Source organism: Sphaeramia orbicularis, chromosome 15 (assembly GCF_902148855.1).
Source record: "Sphaeramia orbicularis chromosome 15, fSphaOr1.1, whole genome shotgun sequence".
In the NCBI taxonomy this organism is placed as follows: Eukaryota; Metazoa; Chordata; class Actinopteri; order Kurtiformes; family Apogonidae; genus Sphaeramia; species Sphaeramia orbicularis.
The window spans coordinates 8,103,183-8,120,705 of record NC_043971.1 but is presented as its reverse complement, the minus strand read 5'-3'; the positions used below and the strand labels follow the sequence as shown (position 1 = coordinate 8,120,705).

Below are 17,523 nucleotides of genomic sequence, written 5' to 3'. Positions count from 1 at the left end.
ACCCCAACTGGTCAAGGCAGACAGCCATCCTTCAGGAGTCTGGGTCTGCTCCAGGTTTCTGCTGTTAAAGGGAAGTTTTTCCTCGCCACTGTCACCAATCACAAGTGTTTGCTCCTGAAGGATTCTGTTGGGTCTCTGTAAACTTAATTTGATTCTGATTTGAATTGATAAAGCACTTTGTGACTCTGTCTGTGAAAAGTGCTCTATAAATAAAATTTACTTACTTACTTACTTAGTGTTCACTCCTTAGAGCAGCACGAAGAATAAACCATGAACCAAGAATTTTGTATCATATGATGTGAAAATGCCCATAAATGTAAGCAAAAATGTTAAAAAGCCAATATGTAGCATAGTTCAGAAAGTTGACCTGATTGAGCAAAATTCATGTGATTTTTTGAATTCAGCACACCAAAATTATCCTAAATCAGCTCAAAAAACTTCAACAATAAATTTGTTGTTGACCAGTGTAATAACCAAAATCACTTCAGTTCTTCCATCAATATCTACGGCATTGTACTGACAAAAACAGTGCTTTTAGGCATTCCATGTTTTCTTTTTTGTCTGTTTTAGTCACATGATACACACAGGAGTTAGTACGTGATTACATGACCATTGTTTTGGATGACTTTTGATGGTCTAATAATTTTTTCCGTGACTGTATATCTATATCTATATCTATATCTATATCTATAAATATTACAATCGGTGGTATTATCAGCTGACTGAAACATCGCACTGAATCTGCACGGAAATACAATTCTCTTACACCTCCCTAGTGTTCACTCCTCAGAGCAGCACGAAGAATAAACCATGAACCAAGAATTTTGTATCATATGATGTGAAAATGCCCATAAATATAAGCAAAAATGTTAAAAAGCCAATATGTAGCATAGTTCAGAAAGTTGACCTGATTGAGCAAAATTCATGTGATTTTTTGGATTCAGCACACCAAAATTATCCTAAATCAGCTCAAAAAACTTCAACAATAAATTTGTTGTTGACCAGTGTAATAGATGTAATCACATTAATGTAAAAACAGATGAGTGCAGTCAACACCAAAGTCAGATTACATGGAATGCTGGGGGTGATACGGTTCTAAAGAAGCCCCGGCTGCTGCGAGGGCTGGCGTTATCAGCGGCAGCAAAGAGAGATCAAACACGAGGAGGTGACGGCAGCAGAGAAACCCACATTAAAGAGATGGAGAGAGGCCACAAAAGCCTCATGGGAGAGCGCCAAAGGTTAGCGTGACTAAACCAGGGAGCAAGAAAGTATCAGAAAGCAGCTATTAGAGCTCCACAAGGTGCCATAATGCTAATAGTTAGCGGTAGTGGCAGGGAGTGTGTGTCGCTCTGTGGAATAAATGGAATGAGTGTCTGGCTTACAGGTTCACTCAGCAGTTGCTCCTTTAGTCACAGTCATTTATTTTGCACTGTGACAGGATTTAATTTGTTTTCTCTGTAAAATAATAGACAATGTGGGAGTACTCGGTGTAACGTCGTGTTTGTGCTCTATGGTATTTATGTCGGCCTTTATGCGAAAAGTTGACACTTCTTTAATGAGGTGCTTGGTAGGAACGCAGCTACTTGAGAATGCATCACAGATTTCCAACTGCTGAATGAGCGACTTTCCTCCCAACCTTCCAACACTCTTAATTGGCGAATCTGATACTCCACAACACTTCCAGAATCGTACAGTGAGCCGGAGCTGGAGTTAAATCTCGACTGCTGGCCTCTGATGCTGCGCTGGCAAAAGTCAGCGGAGTGCATGAAAGTGTGCCACGAATAGCAAAAAAAAAAAAAAAAAAAAAAAAAAAAAAAAACCTACAAAGATATGGTGAGATCATCGGCATGAATACAGTTCAGCTCCAATCCGGTCTTAAAAACGCAATGATATTACAGATGTGTGGAAGAGGCTGCCAGCGTAAGAACACGGATAAAAAAACATGGCTTTACACCTTTCAGCTCCTTACGCGAGTGCATTACTATGTCGGATCTGCATGTTTTTTTATTTATAAACAGCACTAAAAAGAGCACACAAAAAGCTACTTTATATTGAAAAAAAAAAAAAAAAATGTTAGACACAAAAAATTTTCTGACACCCAGGGCACCAATACTGTCTTGTGACCCTGGTGGGGATTGGGGGGAAACAACCCCCCCTCTGGTTTTTACATCCCTACTTCTGCTCAATGAATTTCATCCTGGGGGGGGGGGGGGACAACCAACTAAGTGAAATAACAGGCAGGTTGTGACATTTCATTGCACTGTACAATGACAATAAAGCTTATTCTATTCTATTCTATTCTATTCTATTCTATTCTAATCTAATCTATTCTAATCTATTCTAATCTAATCTATTCTATTTTATTCTAATCTAATCTATTCTACTCTATTCTATTCTAATCTGATCTAATCTATTCTATTCTATTCTAATCTGATCTAATCTAATCTATTCTAATCTATTCTAATCTATTCTAATCTAATATATTCTATTCTATTCTATTCTAATCTATTCTAATCTAATCTATTCTAATCTATTCTATTTTATTCTAATCTAATCTATTCTACTCTATTCTATTCTAATCTGATCTAATCTATTCTATTCTAATCTAATCTGATCTATTCTACTCTATTCTATTCTAATCTATTCTATTCTATTCTATTCTAATCTAATCTAATCTATTCTATTCTATTCTAATCTAATCTGGTCTATTCTATTCTATTCTGATCTAATCTAATCTATTCTATTCCAATCAATTTTATTTTATTCTAATCTAATCTAATCTAATCTGGTCTATTCTATTCTATTCTATTCTATTCTATTCTATTCTATTCTATTCTATTCTATTGTAATCTAATCTAATCTTTTCTATTCTATTCTATTCTAATCTGGTCTATTCTATTCTATTCTATTCTATTCTAATCTGGTCTATTCTATTCTATTCTATTCTATTCTAGTCTGGTCTATTCTATTCTATTCTATTCTATTCTAATGTAATCTTTTCTATTCTATTCTATTCTGGTCTATTCTATTCCATTCTATTCTATTCTGGTCTATTCTATTCTATTCTATTCTATTCTATTCTATTCTAATCTGGTCTATTCTATTCTATTCTAATCTGGTCTAGTCTATTCTATTCTATTCTATTCTGGTCTATTCTATTCTATTCTATTCTATTCTATTCTATTCTATTCTATTCTATTCTATTCTAGTCTGGTCTATTCTATTCTATTCTAATGTAATCTTTTCTATTCTATTCTATTCTGGTCTATTCGATTCTATTCCATTCTATTCTATTCTGGTCTATTCTATTCTATTCTATTCTATTCTATTCTATTCTATTCTATTCTAATCTGGTCTATTCTATTCTATTCTAATCTGGTCTATTCTATTCTAATCTATTCTATTCTAATCTGGTCTATTCTATTCTATTCTATTCTATTCTATTCTATTCTATTCTATTCTATTCTAACCTGGTCTATTCTATTCTATTCTATTCTATTCTATTCTGGTCTATTCTATTCTATCTAGACCTGGCTGACAGTATTACCTTTGACAGACTCCTCACATGTTGCTGGCAGTAGCGCCACCACACTTGTGTTTCTTTAAATTAAGTGCAGCTGCAGCTGATCTGTAAACAGCCGGTGTGTGAATTGAACCGGTGGACTCTTATTGCGTGAGGAAAAATGTTCAATTATTAAATGTTTCTGCACAAAGCCTATGAAATATGCATAGTTATTTACAAATTTGTGTGGGCGACATGTATGAATAATACAGATGTGGGAAGTGTGGCTGGAAACTTCGCAGAATGCATTTACGTGCAGGAAGGAGAAAGTAGTAACCGGACAAAGAAATGAAAATGCTTTAGAGCAGAGGTTCTCAACTAGTGGGTGGCGACCCAAAAGCAGGTCGCAAACCAGTTCTCAGTGGGTCGTGGACCTTTGAGCAAAAAAAATAATGTTAAGAAACTAATCCTGTGCAATATTTTTTACAGAGCTGAGTCCATTCACACTTCCCAACAGTAGGTGGTGGTACTACACTGTAATGATAACACTGGTCAACAACACATTTATTGTTGAAGTTTTTTGAGCTGATTTAGGATAATTTTGGTGTGCTGAATCCAAAAATCACATTAATTTTGCTCAATCAGGTCAACTTTCTGAACTATGCTACATATTGGCTTTTTAACATTTTTGCTTACATTTATGGGCATTTTCACATCATATGATACAAAATTCTTTCATATTTCTTGCAATAAACGAGTTCTGACGATTTTACTTTTGCCAATTTATGATTAAGGGTTCTTTTTAATATTACAGGTGAATGAAATGGCTTCGACTAGAAGATCTTGCAAAAATAAGCCTGACGTATTCTGCTACATCTGCGGTGAATACACCATTGTACCTAACAGGAATCAAGTCACAAGTTTCATAAAGTGTGCTAATTTAGTGTTAAAGGGAATATTTCCATATTCATCATCGCCACCTGCTGGTCGGTTTGGTTTATCATTAAACTTGTCTTCTGTGTTTTCATGCTGTGATATTCTGGATTATCTCAGGTTCAAAACACACGCCTTTTCGTCAAATAAATTTGAGATGTTTAACTTTTATCAAGCTGGGTCACAGCTTGTCATTGACAGTGTTATGCAAGTTACTTTCAAACTGTAATCCATTACAGAATACTTGTTACTGTTATTTAAAAAAGTAATTCCTTACCTTACAATATTACTGACTCAGAATTGTAATGCATTACATGACTCCTGTATTATCTTGAATTTCCCTCGGGATAAATAAAATATCTATCTATCTATCTATCTATCTATCTATCTATCTATCTATCTATCTATCTATCTATCTATCTATCTATCTATCTATCTATCTATCTATCTATCTATCTATCTATTTTTCTTTCTTTTTTACTTTCTTTTACTTTTGAGTTACATACAGACTCTCACAAAAAATGGGACGTGGACTGTAGATTTTTTTTTTTTTTTTTTTTTTTTTTGTGAGTTACGGGCAAGGACCCAAATATGGTAACTTCACTGACCTTGATTTTCAACATGACAATAAGAAATTTTGAAAAATTTGATGAAAGTAATAACGTCTCGTTATGTCCTCCAGTAACACACTAAGGTTGAAATATTGAATTTCAGAGTATTTCTATAAGTGAACTTGACCTCCACCAGGAGGTATTGTGATCACTTTGCTTTGTGTGTTGGTTTGTTTGTTTTTTAGCAACTTCACGGGAAAACTATTCCACCCATCTTTACCAAATTGCACCCACAGATAAGCCTAGGCCCTGGGAAGAACCCATTAAAGTTTGGGCCAAGTAGGACAAAGTTCAAGGTCACAGAAAGGTCACAAAATCTACAATTTTCTTATCTCTCATCATTGACCAATTGTTGAAAATTCATAAAAAAATTCAAAACGACTCCGATTAGCCTCCAATTTGATACAACCGTAGCTTATAACAATATCTTGTATCTGGCACAAAATTGTCCACGTCCACTGTGGAATGTGGACTCTGTGAACATTTACATTTAACATTGAAAATCCCATTTAAATCACATTTTTCATTATAACTCAACAAATATTGATTGGAATTTAAAGCTATACCTACCGATGTGGCATTTCTCACAGCACTTAGCAGAAGTTTGAACATGAACAACCCGCCTCCCTCCAAAGCCCCGCCCCCTTCCCTCTGCCTGAGCTCTGAGGCTCCTCCTCCTCTCTCCTCCTCTCACCTGATGCGCGATGGAAACGGAGGAGGAAGCAGAGGCGGAGGTCCGGTCCGTTTTGGCGTGTCCGCGGACCCCTCCCTCAGCAATCAGATGCATCATCCACCTGCCGCGGGCCCGCGGCTCCTGTTCCATCAGTAGACCTGGTCTGTGCAGTAGTGGGTCAGTGTCTTCACTGCAGTGCCCAGGGGATGGGCGCGCGCACTGTGAACGTGCAGCCTCCGCGAATTTTCCGTGGACATTTGAAGTTTCATAGTCCATACAGTTATCATCCTACATCATCTTACATGTGTGACACCATGTACATGTACCTGTATGAGTCCCACCGTCAGAAAAGCTGAGCTTTATGCAGACCTGTTCAGTCCAGTACAGCTGACTTCCAGACTTTTATCTCCATCCTTCATTCATCAGACTCCCGTTTGTGACCCTCAGTTATCGTTTCTGTTCATAAATCCGTTTTTTCCCTTCCACATGTGCATGTCAGTTCTATCCAAACACATCCTAGACAATAGACTGTGGTCAGTGACAGGAGAAGCAGCGCCAGTGAAGCGTCAGATTCAGAGGGACACATATGGGATGTGAGACGGCGATAATGGATCGGATGCCGGACGGCCGTAATGGATGATTGACAGGAGACTCAGTCAGGTTCGGCCAATTATTTCATTCGGACCGACTAAAATGATTGGTCAGACTTTTATTAGAAATATATGAGAATTAAATATTTTTGAGTTTCAATACCTGGTGGATTTCTTTTACATTTTAGTTTGACACACACTTATTAGGAGCATTTTAAGATGACAAAAGAAAAGTGTAAAATTGCCACATCATACGGTATAGCTTTAATCTAATTTGACATACACATGACTGGTACCAAGCCTCAACTTTTTCTGCTGTATGGAACAACCTTGAAACTGTTTAATTTAAAAAGAAATAGTCGATCCACACATGTACACTGTTCGGGGTGTTTGGTGGAGGTTTGCGTTCTCTGAACACTTGGGTTTTTTTTGTTTTTTTTTTTTAAGTCTGTGGATACTGCTGGAACCTGTAAATTTCCCTATGGGATGAATAAAGTATCTACAGGGGTTGGACAAAATAATGGAAACACCTTGAAAAAAATCAACAAAATATAATTTAATATGGTGTAGGTCCGCCTTTTGCGGCAATTACAGCCTCAATTCTCCGAGGTATTGATTCATACAACTTGTGAATTGTTTCCAAAGGAATTTTAAGCCATTCTTCAGTTAGAATACCCTCCAACTCTTTTAGAGACGATGGCGGTGGAAATCGACGTCTTACTTGAATCTCTAAAACTGACCATAAATGCTCAATAATGTTGAGGTCTGGGGACTGTGCCGGCCATACGAGATGCTCAACTTCATTAGAATGTTCCTCATGCCATTCTTTAACAATTCTAGCTGTATGGATTGGGGCATTATCATCTTGAGGTGAAGGTGTTTCCATTATTTTGTCCAACCCCTGTATCTATCTATCTGTCTATCTATCTGAAGGGTTAAGGTCTTGCGATCTTGCTGTTTTTTATTTTTTAATTTGAGCAAATAAATTCCGGGCGAAAAGTGTGTTGTAACGCAAGCACTATTGAACATGTACCGAGTAAAATATTACTGAAAATTGATTAGTAATGCCTTCCACTACTGCATTACAGCAAAAAGTAATCAATTACTGTGATGCATTACTCCCAGCACTGGTCATTGAGGGGCGATAGTGGGTCCTGAAACCAGACCAGTTGAACACCGTTGCTGTGGTGCATCATTTCCTCTTGTATCTCCCTCCTTATTAAAGCCTCCTGCTAAATCTTACCAGCGCAGAAAAACAAGGTGATAATCAAGAAGGTAGAACATAAAAGTAAGTAAAGCATGGAAGCGTACACGGGCTGTACCTCCTGATTCTGTTTTGCGCTTCCCTTTCGCAGCAGATAATAAGAGTAGGTTTTAAAAATCACGACACCCTGAAACACGGTGATAATCATGACTTATCTCCGTTGTTGTTGTTGCAGGGAAACAATACGGCGAAACCCCCCCACCCCGTTTGAGGATTTGAGACCAGACCCCATCAGCCTCTCATCAGTGTCACTTTGACTCGCATTTCAGACAATCTGATGTTAAATAAGATCCGCAGCGGGGACACGGCAGCGTCACAGCGAAATAAATACAGTGCTCGGCTGACACCCCGTGAGCCTTTCACACACACGGTTGTGATAGAAGCTGTATTTTCAGCCTAATCTATTTTTAATCCTCCCCCAACAAAACCGCTTTAAGACTTGTCACCCGCCTTCCACAGCTGTCCTTTCAATAAGGCTAATGTCAGTGGCATCAACAAATCCTTGCCATGCTGTTTCCCTCTGAAGTGGATGACAGCTTGAGTTTACTGGAGCACGGTGCTTATTTCGTGAAACTTTCTGGGCGCCGACTTCCTTCTTTGTGAATGTTATCCAGAGATAAAAGATTTGCCAGAGTCGAATATATCTATTTAAAGAGGTATATAGCATACTTTCTGTGTTTTTTTTTGTTTTTTTTCCCATTTCTTGACAGAGGCTATCGGCTGGAAAGATGAAGCTAATAAGGGACTCTGCATCCCCGCTGAAAATTATAGGTAATTAAATCGAGCTTTGACAGGACTTTAGAAGGGAGTACATTTTCAAACATGTCACACTGGAGAGAATTAGTGGGTTATTAGTGGTGCTGCCGGCATCTTAGAGAGCAGACGAACTATATTTGGTGTAATAGGCCTTATAATGCTTCCCGCTGTGTTTAAACCATGTCTGGAGAATCTGCTTTTCAACCAGATAAAGGTAAATGACTTACTTACTGACTGATAATGTACAAGTCATCGTTCTTCAATTATAGCTCTGCGTGATTCCAATTAGGTTCCATGTAATACTCCCCAAGCCTGCTCGGAATATGAGATAGTAAATGTGTGCTTCATCTCTCGGAGTTTGAAGCCATAAAAGCCCTCTCACAGGCCCCCTTTACACTTTGCAGCCGACTCCTGGACTATAAATCTTCCACCGTTCCTCCCCTTCATTCTTGATGTTAACTATCCACGATGCTCTAATCACTTTCCTCGTCTCTTTTACCACATTTTCCCCTTGAGGAGCAGTTATTTACATAATCAGATATCACTTCAGCTGTCATTTATCCTTTCGGAGATGAGAGATATTGGATTTCTTCTTTTTTTTTTTTTTTTCTCCCTTCTCACCCTTGTGATGGCGTCTCTACCGAGGTTCTAATCGTTTTGGATTTTTCATTTTAGTTTAGTTTTATTTAGTTTTGACTTTTTTCCCTCTAATTCAGTTAGTTTTAATTCGTTTTTAGAGCAGGTTTGCTGTTTTTTTATTAGTTTTCATTTTTTTTCTAAATGCTTAGTTTTAGTATTAATTTTAGTTTTGTTGTATTTTTTTCTCTTCATTTTTTTTTTAATTTAATTTTTAAAAACAATATTTTTAGCTCCATCTCCATCGTATTCAAATAAATCCCAGACAGGACTTGGCTACTTTCTCCCAACTTTAGTCTCCATGTTTCCAGGTAGAGTGGTGACCAGAAGACGACTGGAAACCACAAGTGACGGACCATTAAATATCATATGGTGCAGGCAGCTAAAAGTGCTCAAGCGAAATAAGTCAATTTCATATCAGTCCGACAAGATGAAAACAAAGGGAATTTTATCCATAATTTTTATCCGTTTTAGTTAGTTTTGTAAGCACACAATACAGTTTCAGTTAGTTATCATTTTTTTCTTTTAACCCCTATAGCCCTATCGGCCCACCCGCGGGCCGACAGGGCTGAAAAATTATATTAGGGCTAAAAAATTATATTCATATTCATCTACTATAAAAATATAATAAACCAGGACAATGGATGTTTTTTTTGCTCAAAGTTTAGACCCTAATGTTAATAAAAGTACATCAAAAGTGCATTTTAGTGCAAACTTTAATGTTCAAACATGATTTTTAATCTTTGTGGGGTGAAATATACGCTATTAAAAATCTCCAACACGAACAATTAATTTATGCATATCATCGTCAATCCAGCCGAAAAAAAAACAGGCGAGGATAAAAAAATTCTAATTTCTCTTTTAGTTTGTTCAAGTTTACTCAGGCATTGTAATAGATACAATATTTTAGACAATGGGAATAGATTGTGAGGTCTCTAAATGTCCATAGACACCAACATCCATATGAACCTTTTTTTTTTTTTTTTTTTCTCTCTTTTTTTGACCCGCCACCACCCCCCCTCTTCGGGGGACAACTTTATTATTTATTACAGTTTATACTTAACAAGTGACCAGTAACAATTTCAAGATTATGCTCCCACTGACCAGCATTCCTTGCTAGTATATATGTACATAGAGGGAGGGATTCATATAAACAAAAGTGCACAAGGACGAGACTTAACAAAGTGGCAGATTGACACACGACAGTGGGACAGAACGAACATAAGACAAGACAGTGGGACTGAATGGACATCAGACAAGACAGTAGGATGGGACAAACATAAGACGGGACAGTGACACAGGACAGACATAGGACAAGATAAATGGACAGACAAAGTAAGTGGTCACTCTTATTGATGTTACTGTCTATCAGATGTATTACATTGTTACCTCCGCCAAGGAGGTTATGTTTTTGCCAGGGTTTGTTTGTTTGTTTGTTTGTCTGTCTGTTAGTGTGCAACATAACTCAAAAAGTTATGGACAGATTTTGATGAAATTTTCAGGGTTTGTTGGAAATGGGATAAGGAAGAAATGATTAAATTTTGGTGGTGATCGGGGGTGGGGGGGCCCACGGGGGGGGCCCATTTCCAACAAACCCTGAAAATTTCATCAAAATCTGTCCATAACTTTTTGAGTTATGTTGCACACTAACGGACAGACAAACAGACAGACAAACAAACAAACAAACAAACCCTGGCAAAAACATAACCTCCTTGGTGTGGGGGGGCCCACGGGGGGGGCCACTGATCAGCCTTGGCGGAGGTCTGTGCTCTCCGAGTGCTTCTAGTTGTAAGTGTGGTGTGTGTGTGTGTGTATATTAATGTTAATGATGAGTGGGGGTGAAGTGTGGAAGTTAAATGCTGAGATAGAAAGTGGGTGTTGGGGGGGGTTAAAGGGGCAAGGGGGTATGTGTTGTGTTCTGATGATATATGCAGTTTTCGGTTATGTTTGCTTTAAGAAAGTTATGAATGGGTTCCAGTTGTTTTCAAAGGTTGACATATGCTTCTTCTGAAGAGCACTATTTTTTTCCATTGATATATATTCAGTCATGAGGTTAGTCCAGTGAGTGATATGACATGTATTCTTGGATTTCCAGTTTTGTAGGATTACTTTTTTGGTGACAGCTAGAGAAATAAGTACTGAGTTTTTGAATCTGGGTGGGAGGTGTATATTGGATATATCGCCAAGAAGACAGAGTGGTGCTGATGCTGGGGCATTCCATATGAACCTTGTTATTGTGAAGGAATTCTTCATTTACTTTGGGTATGTCTTTTTAGGCATTTTTCCCCTGAAAATATGGTCCGGGTTAAACAGGTTTTAATTATAGTTTTTATTTATTTCAGTTAACGAAAATGTTTTTTCAATCCTAGTTTTCGTCATTTCGTTTTCGTTAACGATAATAACCTTGGTCTCTACTCGTAGACCTGTTACCGCTGGAGGAAATTAAAAAGCACACTAGATGGTAAAAGTTTGGTACAAGACTCAAACAAACTGAGAAGCAAACTCTTTAAAAAAAGCACAGGGAATATTTTTGCGAAGGTTGGATAGAAAAAAGAAAATGGGCCTTAGCTGTGGGTAGTGTTTGTGGCCCGGCTGCTGTTAAAGACCATCAGCTAAGCCCAGGCAGCTCTGTCAACCCCTGTTGAGAAGCAAGTGCCTGTCCTTCCTGCCAGACTGCCTTTGAATTATTTACTGTACATGCCACTGGTTATGGCTGGATCTTTACAACACCACAGAGCCCAGTGCACCATGCTTACTCAGGCACAAAGCGGCAACATAAAAAAAAAATAAAAAAGGAACACAAAAGAGGTGGCGATGCGGGAAGGCGTCGACTGTAAGTAAATAGTTGCTCTCAGTAGGTAGTTTTACAAGAGTACCCACAATGCACTCACATACCGGCAATATATATTCAGCTCTTTAATATGGATGCACAAATATGACATGACCGACCTGAAACTGTTTTTTTTTTTTATATTTATTAACCTGTACAAAGCAGATTTTAGGTGCATTCGTTCAGCCAGGGTCAAAGTGCAATATATACTTATCTCTACTGTTTCTTGGTTGGTGACATGCCTGTTTTTATTCTGTATATATATTTACTCTTTTCTTTCTTCTTGTTTTAAACTGTTTGCACTACGCACCACTAGAGAGTTGTCTCTTACAATTTCGTTGTACATATGTATAATGACAACAAAGGCATTCTATTCTATTTTTCTATTCTATTCTATTTTTATTTGAACATACTTTAAAAAGGTTTATATCATTAGCATAATTGCTTAAGTCATATTTTTGGCCAAATTGTGATATTGATGAAACTTCACTCTCCTAACACTGTTGATTCATTTTATGCAAATATTAAAATTTGGTCAGAATTTTTTTTTTAATTTATTTAATTCGAATATGGATATGATACAAGCTTCCTGATTACTACTATTTGACTTCTTTGCACAACATAATATAGAAATGAAAATTCAAGGAAGCATAAAATAATGATACACGCAAAAAGAAAAAGAAAAAAACTCATATTCGAAAAGGAGTGAGAAGAAGCACAGCTTATTAGCTCTCACCCCTTTGTCAAAACCAGCAATATGTACATGTATACACCCATATACCTACACATCTATCCATACATATATACATATACAGGGTGGGGAAGCAAAATTTACAATGAATATTTAGTTGTTTTTTCTCAGCAGGCACTACGTCAATTGTTTTGAAACCAAACATATATTGATGTCATAATCATACCTAACACTATTATCCATACCTTTTCAGAAACTTTTGCCCATATGAGTAATCAGGAAAGCAAACGTCAAAGAGTGTGTGATTTGCTGAATGCACTCGTCACACCAAAGGAGATTTCAAAAATAGTTGGAGTGTCCATAAAGACTGTTTATAATGGAAAGAAGAGAATGACTATGAGCAAAACTATTACGAGAAAGTCTGGAAGATACTATTAAAGAAGAATGGGAGAAGTTGTCACCCGAATATTTGAGGAACACTTGCGCAAGTTTCAGGAAGTGTGTGAAGGCAGTTATTGAGAAAGAAGGAGGACACATAGAATAAAGACATTTTCTATTATGGAAATTTTCTCGTGGCAAATAAATTCTCATGACTTTCAATAAACTAATTGGTCATACACTGTCTTTCAATCCCTGCCTCAAAATATTGTAAATTTTGCTTCCCCACCCTGTATATACACATCCATATATATATATATATATATATATATATATATATATATATATATATATATATATATTAATTCGTATATACACTGTTACATACATACACATATGACTTCGGCCAGTGTTTTTCAACCTTGGGGTGCAGATGTAAAAGAATGGAATAAATTAGATTAATGGGTATACACAAAGCCATTGGAGGATTGTAGAGTAAACTAAGTGTGTTCATCTGATTTCACATGATCAGATTACTGCTGTTATCTGATAAAGCACATCAGCACAATCCCTTGAATAGTCTGATAACTCCAGAAATCAGATAATGATCAGAGTTTTAGTGTGAATGTAAATGGGCTCAGTGTCATTTAAATCACTAAACGTAATGCGAATAAAAAGTCTGAACCTTATATCTTATATTGGACAGTTTTTCATCTGCAGCAGGATTTCTGCAGCTCAATTTATGACTTTCTAAGACATTTTCAAGGCATCTTTGTTCAAATTTAACACCTTACATTCACATAAATAACAGTCCAACGAGCCTCATAGTTTCCGTCTTAACCATGTTTCGATCCTGCTAACGTTTCATTTCCATTTTTCTATGACTAATGTTTCTGCTTTGAGGTATGTTACTTACAAAAATAATCTCTATGCATCTGGAAATGATGTCAAAATTACATGCAGTGGAGAACTGGAGTGAAAAACAAGACCTAAATGAATCTGCAGCTTAAGTTAAACATTTTATTTGTTGATAGAGCAAATACAACCGGAGATATGACATTTTGAACTCTGAGCAAATAAATACGGATGAAAGTATGAAAATGAGGTGGAGGGGGTGTTATATTTCTGATCATGTCTTCATCATTTTTGGCCCTTTTTCAAAACGGACAAAACTGTCTGAATCTGTGGATTCTAATCCACAGACTGCATTAGCATTACAGGTAAGGGTGAGAATGACCCCCATCAGAACCAGATGTGAAAATTGGAAGGGGGAGGTGAGAAAACCAGAGAAAACACCTATGTAAAAATGTGCTTTTATATCAAATATTTAAGTTTAGTTTTAATTTATTACAATTTTGATTTTATATACCTAATATTTGAAACCAGTATTCACTTTTAAAGTCTTTGAAAAGGTTCGTTAAGCATCTTTATGTTATTTATGCAATAAATTATATACATTTTTTCAAATCGGATTTTATCTTCTTTGTGTGTTTTTGTCCTTTTGAGTTGATATAGTAGGTTAAAGTGAAAAAATATTAGGCAGATGAGATAGATGAAGTTGTCCTGAAAAAAAAGACACTAAACATGGGTATAGTAAACATTTCATTATACAGGGTGGGGAAGCAAAATTTACAATATTTTGAGGCAGGGATTGAAAGACAGTGTATGACCAGTTAGTTTATTGAAAGGCATGAGAATTTATTTGGCACAAGAAAATTTACATAATAGAAAATGTTTTTATTCTATGTGTCCTCCTTCTTTCTCAATAACTCCCTTCCTGAAACTTGCACAAGTGTTCCTCAAATATTGGGGTGACAACTTCTCCCATTCTTCTTTAATAGTATCTTCCAGACTTTCTGGTAATAGTTTTGCTCATAGTCATTCTCTTCTTTCCATTATAAACAGTCTTTATGGACACTCCAACTATTTTTGAAATCTCCTTTGGTGTGACGAGTGCATTCAGCAAATCACACACTCTTTGACGTTTGCTTTCCTGATTACTCATATGGGCAAAAGTTTCTGAAAAGGTATGGATAATAGTGTTAGGTATGATTATGACATCAATATATGTTTGGTTTCAAAACAATTGACGTAGTGCCTGCTGAGAAAAAACAACTAAATCTTCATTGTAAATTTTGCTTCCCCACCCTGTACAGTACATGAAATCAAAAGCAAAAGGACTCAAAAACAGTCAAAATAGGCTCAGACCCCCAAAGGTTACGCAGGAACTCAAACAGGTTGTAGAAATCCACTCGATTTTTGCCAAAATGAATAGAACGATAGTTTTGCAGCACCTGGAGGGCTCAAATTCAAAAACTGTTAGGGTCCAAATACACAAATAAAAGACCCAAAGACTAATAAAAGTGCATTTAGCAAAATATAACCCCTTTAAGACTTTCACACCAAATTCCAACCTTTTCAAGGTCTAGAAAACAGTGCTTCAAAACCCCATATTTTTTAAGACTTTCAAGACCTGTGCAAGCATCCTGAAAGGTTCACTTGGTTTCATAATGTCATAACTTAATTTCTACTTTTATTTTAGCACATTTTTACACAATGAATTTTACTTTTACTTCAGTACATTTTCACTACATACGAGTCCTTTTTGAGGCAAGTAATTTAGCCGTCTTTACAGCTCTGTATATCACCTACATGTTGCTTTTAAGCACCAACACTAGTAGTGTGTCTTATCTGCCCACACACACTGAAATATTGTGACTGTATAATACGATAAGAAATGGCTACAGTGGAGTCTAACAGACCTCTTGAGACATTTTTCGCATTCCCAAGTGCATAACCAATAGAAGCTTAACAGCAGTGGAAAGAAATCACAAGATAGGAAGTGATGCTCTATTTCCACTTCCATATCAACACTGAAAGGAGGAGACAAGTTCTGTACCTGCGAAAGCCACCTGTCAGTGCTAGAACGGCGTCGGGTGTGATCGCATGGGCAGCTTCGTCAATAATGTTCCCCAGGGCTCGGGCCTCAGCTTTACTGACAGCCCTGGAGATGTCTCCATAATGCAGAAAACCTGCAGGGAACAGACCACGTGGTTATTAGTCTGGGAGCCAGCCATCAATCACAGCCATTTGCTCAAGGGAAGCAGAAAGTCAGGGTGAATTAAAAGTAAGCTAAAATGTGATGTGTTCTGCCGGCTGATAGAAGGCGACTACCGGTGCACGTCTGGCTGCAAACATAAGAGGATTACAGCTCCTGAAGACACGGCGCTAAATTATGATTGATGGATCGATGGGTCGATTCCAAACATCTCACTTTGTATCTCCTGCTTTCTATAAGCAGATGCCTTTAAATCTGTTTTCCTTAAAAGAACAGAGCAGGACCACCGATTAATCACACTATATGAAGTGATATTTCTGTCTTTCCTGCGACAAAATAAATGGGATAAGAGTCACAGAATACAGAAAACAGATCAAACATTTCCCATGTCAAACACCGGCCTAATTTTTCTGCCCAGCGGCGGAGACTGCAGTGTTAGAGATGATGGATGATGACCAGTTTTGATGAAGATGTCTGTCACTGTAACATATTACTGGATGGAGTTTCAGAGTGAATGAAAACCTGCGAGCAGTGGAATTTAATGTTTTGAATTTCCGCCTACTGCAGCGCTATATGAGCAGGTCTGTAGGAGCCCAAAAACGGTCTGGAAAATATACTTAACTCCATTAAAAAACGCACGGTCCAAACATGTGGTGTAATTTCCACAAAATGATTTGCTCAGGTTCCTACTTTGTATATGTTGTTCACGAGATGAGTAGCACAGTTAACAGCTGGATTTTTTTCATTCCCGATGTGCGCGACGTCGGTGTTTGGACTAATCCCTTAATGTCGGACATTGAGTCGAATCTCTTGTACAGAGTCAAGCTGGACTGGTCACTTTAGGTGTGGTCAATAGCCTATAGTAGTGATTACCAACCTTTTTGGCTCATGACATCACACATTTCTGGCAACCCCAGACCTTTTTTTTGCTTAAATTAATTTGTTTTTGACCATGTAATAGTTTGCAATACTATGTTGCAAATAAAACTTAATTTTAGATGACATTTAGTCTGTATAATGTATATTATTTTGGGCGGAGGCAGAAAAGCCAGGTGTAGATTACTGCACAAAGGGAGAATTGTATTTTCCTTGGTCAGGATATGTACAGTCAGTCCAGCTTGGATTTACAAGGCTGACAATTAATACTGAACATCCGGTTTCTAAACATCACCAACAATTTCTACAACCTGTTTCAATTCCTCCTAATTACCTCCGCCAAGGAGGTTATGTTTTTGTCGGCGTTGGTTTGTTTGTATGTCTGTCTGTGTGAAAACTCAAAAAGTTATAGACGGATTTGGATGAAAATTTCAGGAAATGTTGATACTGGCACAAAGAACAAATGAGTAACCCTTTCATGCATAGGTCACTCCAGTGGACAGTTCTTCTCCAGCTGTTCTCTTGTATATTCATAGGTTTTATTGTTTTAGTTCCATATGAGCCAACACAGTGGACACTTATCCAGCATCCCATAATACACTGCAATTCATAGCATTACTATAACTTTGCTGTTCTTGATAAACCTGATCTGCAGTGACATGTTTAAGTGTAAATCAGTTGTTATTTGTTAGACAAAAAGAGTTGTTTTTTGCATATTATATGAG

The 17,523-nt window shown here is 37.1% G+C and overlaps 1 protein-coding gene and 1 long non-coding RNA gene across 2 annotated transcripts in view; both read right to left on the bottom strand.

Annotated features, from left to right (window-relative positions):
- Positions 1 to 17,523, bottom strand: part of dntt (deoxynucleotidyltransferase, terminal) — a 359,425-nt gene that overhangs the window by 199,120 nt on the left and 142,782 nt on the right. The window contains 1 exon segment of the mRNA XM_030156713.1: positions 15,764 to 15,896. Coding sequence (XP_030012573.1) covers positions 15,764 to 15,896 — 133 coding nt within the window.
- On the bottom strand, positions 4,499 to 7,475 carry LOC115434658 (uncharacterized). Its single transcript, XR_003937572.1, has 2 exons — positions 7,438 to 7,475; positions 4,499 to 4,611 (listed from the first exon to the last, which is right to left on the bottom strand). It is a non-coding gene; the product is annotated as an uncharacterized LOC115434658 (long non-coding RNA).